Source organism: Barbatula barbatula (genome assembly GCF_947034865.1).
Source record: "Barbatula barbatula genome assembly, chromosome: 23".
Taxonomy (NCBI): domain Eukaryota; kingdom Metazoa; phylum Chordata; class Actinopteri; order Cypriniformes; family Nemacheilidae; genus Barbatula; species Barbatula barbatula.
This window is the reverse complement of record NC_136786.1, coordinates 9,626,385-9,638,683: the sequence shown is the minus strand read 5'-3', so window position 1 is coordinate 9,638,683 and position 12,299 is coordinate 9,626,385. Positions and strand designations below refer to the sequence as shown.

Here is a 12,299-nt window from a genome sequence, read left to right as displayed (position 1 = left end):
AGTTTCTGTTTATGTGAAATGATGCTACTATGAAATTCATTATCATACTGTCGCGCACACAAACTTTTTTGTATACAATTACAAAGGTTTTCCCAAGGACGGATTTTGTCATACCTGACCCACTCCCGGCGTCTCTACGGTATGATCTTTTGGTAGAGAGAAAGTGTGTGTGATAAAATGATGCAACTGTTCGGTAACTTCTCCATCAGTGGTTGCACTGAGATCCAAGCTCTGGGGTCCTGAACCTCTAGTGGATCCTTCACCCCGGCCCTCTCCACAGGGAAGGACCGCCTGCAGCATCAAGGCCTCTCGCACATGTCCTTGCAACCATGAGAACCACCATAGGGATGTGCTTTTCTTTCTACGCGTTGATGAAACCAAATGAAACTTCTCAGAGGCTTTTATTGGCAAACGTTGCAATTGTTCTGACTGGCTCTGTTCTTTGTCTGAAATTCTATATCTAGGCTGAAAATGTGCTTCACGTGTCTCAAATGAACGGCTGAATATTTGTTTCTCAGACTTAAATCAGATGAATGTTTTGTTTGGTTCGTGTTCTGATTTCCACACAATAAAATGACATGACACAAAGCATTTCTAATATGTGTTACTTAAAATGTCACCCAACACATCAAGTTATCCAGTTTCAAAGCTTAATGTTTACAAATTGCTCATTATAATGTTGCAACTAAAACATGTCTTTGAAGATGCTGCTAAAAACAAAAGGTTGTTTTTTATTTAAATATACTTTACTTTTCCATTTTTATTTTATATGTTATGTTTCATTTTTTTCATATAATCTTCATATAATATTTATGTTATTATATGAAATAATTATATATTATTTTATTTTGCTTTTTAATTAAATAACAATAATAATGCTTTTATTATTATTATTGTTATTATTATTTGCATTATTATTTGCTTATTAGTAGAAACTTTTGTTTATCTATATATCTATTCCTGGCAGATGCTTTTACTCAAAAATACACATATTGTGTTTTCGACATAAACCAGCTAGTTTTTCTCAGGACAGGATTGTAGTTGTATCAATACAAACCTTAATTCTTTTCTAAAGTTATGCTATGTTTATTTTTTCTATGCCTCATTAGGACACCCTGTACTGCTTTCATTTATTTCAATAAGATCAAATATCTGTTTTGGTTTTGGACTAAACAGCCTTCGATTGTAAAAGCTGGATTATGAAATGAAAACCTGACATTTCCGCTGCCAAGGTCACTCTTTTAACCCCCGGTCACTTTTTGTTTTCACTTTTTAGGGTCAACTCCAAAAATATGACCTGTTTGCAACATACGTCCTGTCTGAAGTGCTTATAATTGCTATCACATGTAAAGCCCAACAATACAACACATTAAACCCTCATTTATTTCTATTAAAGTAAATTTGTTGTCTTGAGTACACTGGAAAAACATTAGTTATATTTTCCTGGGATAAAGCCAGGGTTGTTCATCTTGCAGGAATTACACGTGATTGCTCCTAAAGCTGCTAAAGTTGCAACATGACTTATTGTTCGGATAAACAAACGCTGAAAGAAACCTTGCGGAACTCCACAAGTTCACGTTTGGATGAAAATCCTTCATTTTAATTGTAAACACGTGAATTTGGGTTTTTGTGCTCAAGAATTTACCTTTACGCTTCATTTGCTTTGTATATAGTTTTAAGGTTTGTTGACATACACCAAGTGGCATTTGTTTATGTTTACCTGCGTTTCCTCCTATAATGCCTGCAGTTAGTAAACCATGCACCCAAATTAAAATTGAATTGTTGCATACAGTAGTTGTTGCACAATGCATAAATATTTATATTGGACAGCATGAGCATGGTGTATGTATATTTTTGTAAGCGTGCATGCAAGAAAATCTGTTTTAAGCTGCTTGCCATGTGTGTGAAACAGTACCGAATACACTTATGGTTGCATTGGAGAGGTTTTGTTCACCCAAAGTGTCTCTAGAAGTCATTCACAGACCATCACAAACAATGTTCTCAATACACATTTGTCCTCCTGATCAGTGAAGCGGTTCTCATTAGTCGGCAGAGGTTTGACACCGTAACTGTCATATCTTTCTTTTCCAGGTAACTACCAGCTGTCCCCCACCGTAAACATGCCCAGAGATGACACCGTCATCATTGAAGATGATCGGCCACCTGCTCTTCCTGCCCGCTTGTCTGACCAATCATCATCGAGCTCACACGATGACATGGGATTTGTGACAGAGATGTCTGACTGGCCCAAAGATGTCCAGATACAGGAAGAGAGGTAGGAACGGAAATATTCTGAGACCTCGAAGTGAATAATGGGTTGAATGAAATATACTATATTTAATCAATTTAAAATTAATTTGATATAGACCACTTCGGATGATGTAAACAACGCTGGTTCAACGCTGGTCCAGAAGAACTTCCTGTTTCAGTTTTTTTTAACACTTCACAACGTTTGAACAAAATACAACCAACAGACAATTATAACCTAAACAAAATGTTAAACGAAGATCTTTAAGATTTTATTATACATGTAAGATTTAAAAAAATGTTTAGAAGTGCCCAGTGTTTACATTTTGCGAAGTTGTCTATAGAGACATGTTTGAAAATATTGATGCATACAGTGAATTTAATTTAGGTTTGTCTTATAGTGGTTGAAGGACTTGTTTTTTGTTTTGTATTTTTTCACTGCATTTACCAAAAAAAACACTAACAGGGATGTTTTGTTGTTGTTGTTGTTATTTTAAGTTAAAAATTACTAATAGGAATGGCACTTTCTTTTGTCACTTTTTTGAGAAGACCCATCTAAAGTATTTTTTGTGTTGTTGTTTTTTTACAAAAATCATCCTTCATAAACTAAGTAACAGTATTTAAAAAGTGTAACGTTTATATTGACTAAGCAAGTCCATTAAAAGATGAATGTTTAGGAAGCTAGCTTCCAGTTTTATCCGTGCAAAACAATAAAATGTAGTGCCAGGTAAGTCATTTTTTTATCATTATAATTGATATTTTGATTAGTGTATCTCAAAATCTATCATATGCAGCCATTTATCATTTTCAACAATAAACACGCGCTTCCCACTGTATTTATTTTATTGAATTATGCGACAAGTTATCAGGATTCCAGAAATGACATTTTTAACACTAAATACAATTATGTAAAGTAGTAAAATACACAACTATATAAATTCAAATGCTCACATCATATTGATATTGTTCTGCATTTCCGTATATTGTACAGTATGTAGCCCTGTCACATTAGACTTTAGGCTGTATGGCTGTATAGCTAAAGCGCCTGTGCTTCTAACACAAATTCAAACATCATCCAGAGAGCTTCATCCATTTACTTTTACGACTTGCTACGGGATGGCTAGTCACGACTGATCCGCTTTTATTTAGACCAGTGCAAAATCACTGCAGATCTGTGTTCAAACGCACCTTCCGGCCGCACCCGACACATCACCCCATCAAATCCAAAAAAGCAAAGGCTGAGTCATAATCGTATGCATTATTAAAATGTTTGGCATTCAATGATTCATAGGTGAACGTTGATTGACCCGGGCTAATGTTGTATGATATCTAGTATGTCATAAAGCCCAAATCGCTGCTCATTATGTTTGCACACTGCGGTGAAATTTGAGAGCTGATAAATAAATCAGGCTGGTAATGGTGTTTTCAGTAAAGTCCCGCTGTGATGGTGACAGCTGTCAGGCCCCAGCAGTGAGAACAAGCCGTGCTCTCCAGGTTCCATGTTTTGACTTATGTAATGTTTGTGGCTTGAAACGGGTGTGGAAACATATTGTTGTTCCTGTGCGTTTGATAATGCATATCTTCTGTGTGGATGCAAGTCTCTGGGAGGTTTCCAGGACATTTCCGTTGGAATCGTATTTAGTTAGTTCAAATGTTGGAAATGTTTTTATAATTCGTTTTATTAGTAGGGCAAGTGCTTTATTCAAAGTAATTTACATAACAATTATTTAAAAATCATATAGAAATATTCACAACGATAAAAAGATTTAAAGTGAATTCAAACAGTTAAGCGTAAAAATTATCATACACGAAATACAGGGCAGTCAGTTCAGGCATAGCACGATGCTCATTCAGCAAATGCACGGCTTAACAGATGAGTTTTGATATAAATGTTGCTAATGTTTTAGCACATCTGATCTCTTCGGGAAGCTGATTCCTGCTACAGGCGGCATAAAAGCTAAAAGCGGATTTCCCTTGGTATGTCTAACTGAGATCTTAGCGATCTAAGTGGTCTGTTAGGTTTATATTCAGTGAGGATATCTGCAGTGTATTTAGGTCCTAGGCCATGTAGTGATTTATAAATAAATAAAAGTACTTTTAAATCAATCCTTAAAGTAACTGGAAGCGAGTGTAAGGACATGAGGACTGGTGTAATATGCTCAGGTTTTCTGGTTTTAGTCCAAAGTTCTTGGGAAGGCCGTTGAGAAGACCATTGCAATAATCACTCACTACATTGGTTGACTGAGTGGATTCTAAAATCTTGCGCCACGTTTATACATCTCTAAATGGTTTGGCCCCTACTTATCTGTGTGAGTAACTGACTGAGCATCGACCTACTAGATCCCTTCGGTCTTCCAACCACGATCTATTGTTTACCCCCATGTTGAGTCTTAAGTGCAGGGGTGATCGTGCTTTTTGTTCTGTTGCCCCCAGGCTTTGTAATGCCTTGCTATCCATTAGACAAGCGTGTTCTCTTAATATGTTTAAGTCCAGGCTAAAGAAATGTTCTTGTTTGTCTGGAAAGCACATTGGTCAACAGAAGTTGTGCTATATAAATAAATGGTCATTGTCATAATCCACCCTGCTGGTGATCAAGGCATGGACAAGCTTTTCCAAGTCTTGACACAAAAACATCTAATTCTTGCCATGTTTTTGAGATGGTAGTTTGCTTTAACATGACTTCTGAAACTAAGGTCTGACTCCAGAATCACACCAAGATTCTTGACTTGATTTTTAGTTGTTTGACCCCTGGAGTCGAGGTATGCATACACCTTGAGAACTGCATCTTTATGTCCGAATGTGATAACTTCAGTTTTCTCCTTGTTTAACTGAAGAACGTTTTGGCGCATCTAACTATGCATTGGCAGAGAGAGATAATGGGGCTGTAGTCATTTGGCGATAAGGCTAGTTAAATGCCATCTGCATAGCTGTCATATGCATTTCGGGAGCATATACAGGCTGAACAAGAGTGGTGCAAGAAATGAGCCCTGGGGGACTCTGCATTTCATTGATGTCCACTTAAACCTATGCTCTCCTATCGCAAAATAACCTGTCCCATCTAAGTATGACCTGAACCATTTGAGGACCGTCCCAGAAAGCTGGAAAGTCCCTAGTCTCTCTAGAAGTATGCTATGATCAACAGTGTCAAATGCAGCACTGAGATCTTGAAATTAATATCATTAATGATCTATATGAATGCTGTCTCTGTGATGTGATGTGACCAGAAACCCGATTGAAACTTGCCCAGGTATCCATTTGAGTTTAAGTTGTTTAGCTGTTAAAAATAACCTTTTCAATAATCTTGCCTATAAAAGGAATATTTGTGTGTGGTAATAGTGCCATAAGTATTCTTGTTATTTATACTATTCAATACATTTTTAAGGATAGTAAAAAATGTATGGGGTTTCAGCGGGGTCATGAATCTTTGTGTGTCCTTGATTTCATGCCTGTTAGACTAAAAGAGAGTTCTAAAGCAAGGGACCTGAGCAATTCATTTCTGTCCACTTCCAATCTCTTCTCTCAGTCCCATGAGACAACTGGCTTGCTTTCCCGGTCGTTTTCATAATCTGTGTCTCTCTCTTCTAATAATTTTCTTCATGTCTGTATATTCTTCTTTATGTGATGCCATATGGTGATCCTTTGGGATTAAGTCTTTGACTGTGCTGTTATTCACAAACACACGCATGTATGCAAACACATATCCATGCACATACAAACACTTGGCAGAAGTGTGCATCAGCTTCTAGCCTAAGGCTAGTCTGATGTATTCATGCATCAGAGAACTCTCTCTTTCTCTCTCGCTCTCACACATTTTTATAAACTCTTCATGCAGATTTATGAATAAATTCATTGAGTAGAAGACACACATGCATATCTCTCAGTGATAAATCAGCTTTTCCGTGCATTTATATACATATGAAAACAGATGTTATAGCAGTTACACCCACAGGAGGGCGCTACCAAAGGACCCCAAAGGAAATGAAAACCTTACACATGTATGATGTTCGGAATGGTATACTAGCTTACTGTACACTGCATACTTCGGGTCATTGTACATTTTTATAATCCAGTTTTGTCAATAACCCAATTAAGCACATTGTGGAATAATGTCAGGGTTGCCAGGTCTCTATTACAAAAACCAACCCGGTGGCCAATCAGTTGTAGCCCAACTAGACCTCAATCCAAATACCAAAACTCAACATTTGTGTTTGTGATCCCTATTCACAATTTTTTTTACATTCATTGTTATGCACTACACACGATTTTGTATTAAAACACTGCTGTATAGTAGTATTCCTAAACAAACGTTTTCTTCATAAATAACTTAATTTTAAAGAATAAATCAATTTTTAAGGAAAAAGCAAAGCGCATTAAATAGTGCCCGTACCGCTATATGAAATGTTGATCAAAGACATTTTCTTTACAACATTCGTTTGATAACAGTTGTATTATCAAAACTAAGATGAGTCAATGTTGTGAAAGTATTATAGTAATAATGTAGTTAACTAATGTTAACAAATAACACCTAATCGTTTTCTGTGAAGGTACACACACCAGCTGCGCCGTTTGGTGTCTGGTGGTGGTGCTCCGCTATAGCTCTGGACTCAAAAACCCTGCGGCACCACAGAGCGGCACACACATTAATACATAATACATATAAACTTCATCATAGAGAGTGCAAGACATATTTATATGTTTGGAAATAAAGTGAAAAAAATGTGCATTAATACAAAAAGCCTTATTTGTTACTCAATTCTACCACATTAATAGCAGACACAGAATAATAATAACTTTGATGAATTCAATTCCTTCCACCTGAATAAAAAACAACCTACGGAAACAATAAACCCAACCACGTGGGATACCGGAGGACTTGGCAACCCTGAATACAATACACTAGTTCATGTCTGTTGTCTGTTTAAAATGTAGTACAGGGGGTCATCCAGGTATTACACACATACAGAACATTTGCATAATGGGCACATACTGTAAACATATATAAAACATCGTACAATCGTGTGCTTTTCCATATTCTCTTTCTTCCTTTGCATGAAGGATGCCCTCTCTTAGCTGTTTATGGGCGCACGCACAGAAGCGTATCGTTTATTAACGCATTAGTAGGGCTCCTCACAAGACAAATGGTCCTTTAGGAAGGCCAAACCACAATCTACACAAGACGCATGAATAAAGTGACCTAGTTACTGAACAGCAACACATGCATGCAGCAACCATTTTTTTGTGCAGATGCGTGTTAGTCATGAATGCATGCTCGTTGCTTAAAGCACCCTTGCATCCCTTGAGACTATGCTTATCAATTACATTAGCAATTTTGTTACAATTACTAAACATGTTTAATGTTTAATACATACACTTTCAATAAATGACTCCCTCACTCATTCAACTGTACACAACAAAATAAACAGCTTTAAATGACTTCATTAGGTAAGAATAAGATATGGTAGACGTCAATCTAGCACAGCTATAGAAATCATGCAGATTGAATGCATGGCACAATAATCAATTATAAAGTTTAATGGTCATTATAAAAGAATACATGACTGTGAAATGCTGTAGTTGACCACTCAGAATCAAGTATTTCAAAGAGCCATGTTTAAACAGGATTGTAATATAGACCTGTCCATGGACAAGAAACAACAAACTGACCATTTTAATGTCGCCCATTTCTTATTCTTACCTAACGAAGTCATTTAAATGTAAAGTAGTTCATTTCGTTGTGTACAGTTTGTTGAATGACCATTGCGCCCGACACAACCACCTTGCATAAACACTCATTGTTTAGATATAGCCGGTTGAGTGTATTTAGAGTCATTTGTTAATATGTACCTCGCTGCATGTGTTCTATCGCACACACATCTTATTATGAATGAATTTCATTGCATATCTCAGCATAGAAAACCTAATCTCTTGTGTGTGTTTTATTGTTTACACAGTATACTGCCGTGTGCTGTACTGTTAATTACACGTTCTCCTTTCCCTAAATGCTAATAGATCCCTGTTGGATATGAATATTAACTTTGCACACCAGTGTGCTGTTGTTCCAACATGTTCAACATATTGCAACTTTCCGCTCTCCGTTGTGTATGTTCACCTCCCAGATGTTTTTCACATTTTACTCTCTAGAGCTTTCACCATATTGGGGAGCAGATTTGATCGTTACACTTGTAATTCTCTTCCTAGAATAGGCAAACATGCAAATAACACGGAATAGTTTTCTTAGTAGAGAAAATAGCTTTATTTACATGACATGACATACAACACATGACATGACATAAAACACATGACTTACAACACATCACATGACATACAACACATGACATACAACACAACACATGACATGACATGACATGACAAACAACACTTTACATTATGATAATGTTTATTCAAATTATGTTGTCAGCTTAACATTTAAATCATTGGTTTAATTAAAATAAATCTTAAGACATGAGTAATAAGTAAGAGAGCTACTGTAAGTGTGTGTGTGTCAATATTTGCAGTCTTTAATATGCTACAGGAGAGAAAAATAATTACAACTGGGTTTGAAATGAAGTGAGAGAGTCTAAAGAGAATACATTGACCTTATCTTCCGTATAGGTCTCTCTCGTTCTCCCTGTATTTGCTTGCATTCATTCAGTCGATATCCGCACACATACAATCAAGCATCATAACATCACGATCAATACCAGCAACACACATCTACCCTTCTTAATCAGACACATCCCACACATCCACGTGTCACACGCACGTCCAGCGATTCCATCCGAACAACACTTTTCATCACAGCAGTATTTCAGTAGCCTTGAACGGATCAGTACCGAACATGTACAACCAAAGCAGACCAAGCTGGTGTAATATAAAGGCCCCTATTATTTGTGGAGAATTTATTTTGCAGACTCAATACCTTGGAAGTGCAACTATAAGTTGTTTGTATCCTTTAAACCTTGTTTCACTCCCATGCTGTTTCCAAAGTTCAGGCGCGTTTTCACGATTTACAACAGAGCTCCTATTGGTCTGCAGTGAATTACAAACAGCAAGAAACCCTCTCCAAGTAAAATGATGTGTGACTTAAAACACTAAAACAAAAAGAAGACAAAAGAAACGTGCTTTTTTTAAATCGTGCGTGTGGGATTTTAGCATGCGACTCACAGGAATGAGCTACGACTGTGTTTTGACACTTTCAAAATCCCCGGAACGCAACTTTGAGATGCAGTTTAAGATGTGTCTGCCTCTGCTTCCATTTGTTTAGGATGAGAGAATATGTGGTGAGGAAAATGTCTCCAATGCCTTTTAAACTTTTTAAACTCCTCTTGACAAAAGTTGCATTGCTTTGAAAGTAGACGTTGTAAAGTTACACGAACATTGGATGTGATGAAACCGTCAAAGCAGAGAACGTCTGCTTTTAAGTCAAAGAAAAACGTGAAGAAAAGTTAGGTGGTACGCTGAGGTGCGTTCCCGAGAGATGAAAATACAAACTTTGACGAACACTCCAGGCAGCTGTTGTGTTGGACGGTGACGTAAACAGAAAGGATTTAATGCACTTTTAATGAGCCAGATTCCAGCTTTGAAGTGTGCATTTTTCTATATTTCCATTTAAATGACTCTTTATAGGATTATGTATGAAAAGTCAAAATATGTCGAGATGAATTAGTCCCAGAACGAATACAGTATGCATGTTCATTTGTTAATAGAAGCCGCAGGAAATCATTTACATTACGTTGTAGTAGAAATAATAGAAGCATATTGGCTGGTTTGCCCTTCTAAAAAATACAGCTATGTAACGTCGCGTATGCAACATGTCCCAATCTTGTCCACTGAAGTATTGAGGGATGAATAATACATCCTCAGTTTGTTTGTTTGTTTTGCATCTTGTTACTGTAGGGATTGATAGAGGTCTAATTCAGGGCCTTGTTTATTGTTTATTGAGGTAAAACATGCTGTTGCCTCAGGGATGGAGGATACGTGTGCTTTAAAGTGGCCGGTTGAATGAGGTTTTGTGAAGTAGAGCTCTGTCTAAAGTAGAGCCCTGGCTGAAAAACATCTCTTCTGTATCTCTGTCTTCTTTAAAAAAATATTTTTGTTTTGTAATTCAAAATTGAATCCAATTTTAATACAAAAATGTTAGGGGGAATTTTCCTTGGATCTTTGTATGCGTGGTACAAGGCTGTGAGAGACATATAGTGTGTTTGATGGGTTGTAATCTTCAGAATAAAAAAGCACCAGAAAGCAAATGTTGTAAAAAAATGTATTTTGTCACTCAAAGCGTCTTCTAAAAAAAAAAAGACTAAATGTCAAAGCCTTGTTTGAATTTGTGAAACGTAAGATACAAGATCTGGCCGTAAGAAGTCTACAATTTCTATTCAACCACTATTAGTGCAAATATGCACAATGCAAATTCAGTTCATTTGATTGATAACAGTTAATGTATGTTCCTCTTTTAGCTCTACTCATAAAACATGAAGCTTATAATGTCAACGGTATTTCGAATTTTGTTTGTTCAAACACGTCTGCCAAATGTGTAAATGTAATGTGATTTTCCTCTCTCATTCTGTTTTAGTTCACTCATTCCTGACGCAGATATGGACGCCGTCTTTCATCGGGAGGGCTTCGGTCGGCAAAGCATGTCAGAAAAGCGAACCAAACAATACGCTGATGCTGCTCAACTAGAAATGATCAAGAATCGCAAATCGAAGAGTATGGACCTAGGTAACCGTTCTCATTTCAATTCCTATAACTACTTCTACTCTTGCCTCGCTACTTCCTGTTCCCTGCCGACCGAGCAGTGCAGTGTATCTGCTGGCTATACCAAACCTGAAAGGGAAGAGAAGAGATAGTTGTTATATATTAAAACTTCATGAGTTTAGATATCGTAAACAAAATATTTATAACTCACCTCACCCAAGAGCAGTCCGGTTAACTCGGTTCTTACTTCGAGACGGGTTGGCAGGAACTCAAGGACAGGTCAGGGTTGTTGAGGCATCACTCCCACACTCAGGGGATCCTGTGGCCTTTGCCGCATGGCCGGGTGGCTAATCGGAGGAGATAAAACATCTCTTTCATCCTTCGCCTCCTTTCTTTTATCCTCAGTCAACATCAGGACCATGGTCCCTTGAGACATGACCAATGCCCGTTGAGTCAGAAATATAAGACACACTTGGGACATGTTTCCCCCCAAAACGTGGTCTTTACATTCAGCGGCAAAGGTCAAATGGGTGGAAGATGTAATGATAATAATCATAAATAATAAATGAAGGCACATTTTAGTGTTATTTAGATGCATTTGAGAATCTTTCGGTGGAAGGTAATGTGGCAAATTGATCTTTGTATGTTAAGACCCTTCCGCTTTGAAAGAAAGTTGCAAAGATGTCCAATGATAAAACACTTATGGCTGTACTAGTCAACAGATTCAACTTCTATAGACTCTTAGGAGGTGCAGTTTTCTTTACTCTGTACATTTTTACCCCAAAACACCTGCCTATTTTGACACTTAGGTTGCACCTACAAACGCACAAACATTGAATTGTATTTGTGGCATGTGATGGTAGACCTCATCTTAGAAGTATGTTCACATTTTAAGCATTTTTTGTTATTACATTTAAGCATCGCAAGGTGCATGCGAATATAAGAACAGTTCTAAATATTTTATTTCTTGAACAGTCAAAATATTGTGTAATCATTTAAAACGCAATTAATTGTGCAAAATAAAATGTATTTATAAATATGTATTCATATTTCACAGTAACTTGAAACTGTAAAGAAAGATACGCTTTTCTTTAAAGGCAGATACAAAAGCATCACTCCCTCTCCTTTCTACTCATTAAAACCACTTCCACCAAATCACTCGCGCTTACTTCTTACGAGCCATTTTCTGGTGAAGTATATATTTCTGCTCTTTGCTGCCATTTAATAGGAGAAAAAGTCTGACTTTATGGTTCGATGTCTCCCCCACGTGTGATAACAGGGACAAAAAGGAATTGGTTACACATTTACGCATGGAGCAGAAAGCAATCACCTAACGCATTGAAACCTGCCAAATG

At 37.0% G+C, this 12,299-nt stretch overlaps 1 protein-coding gene across 1 annotated transcript in view; it reads left to right on the top strand.

Annotated features, from left to right (window-relative positions):
• The window catches only part of pard3aa (par-3 family cell polarity regulator alpha, a), a 348,067-nt gene that overhangs the window by 213,196 nt on the left and 122,572 nt on the right, over window positions 1-12,299 (top strand). The window contains exons 15-16 of the mRNA XM_079487989.1: window positions 2,092-2,275; window positions 10,820-10,968. Coding sequence (XP_079344115.1) covers window positions 2,092-2,275; window positions 10,820-10,968 — 333 coding nt within the window. The remainder of the gene's footprint in view (window positions 1-2,091; window positions 2,276-10,819; window positions 10,969-12,299) is intronic.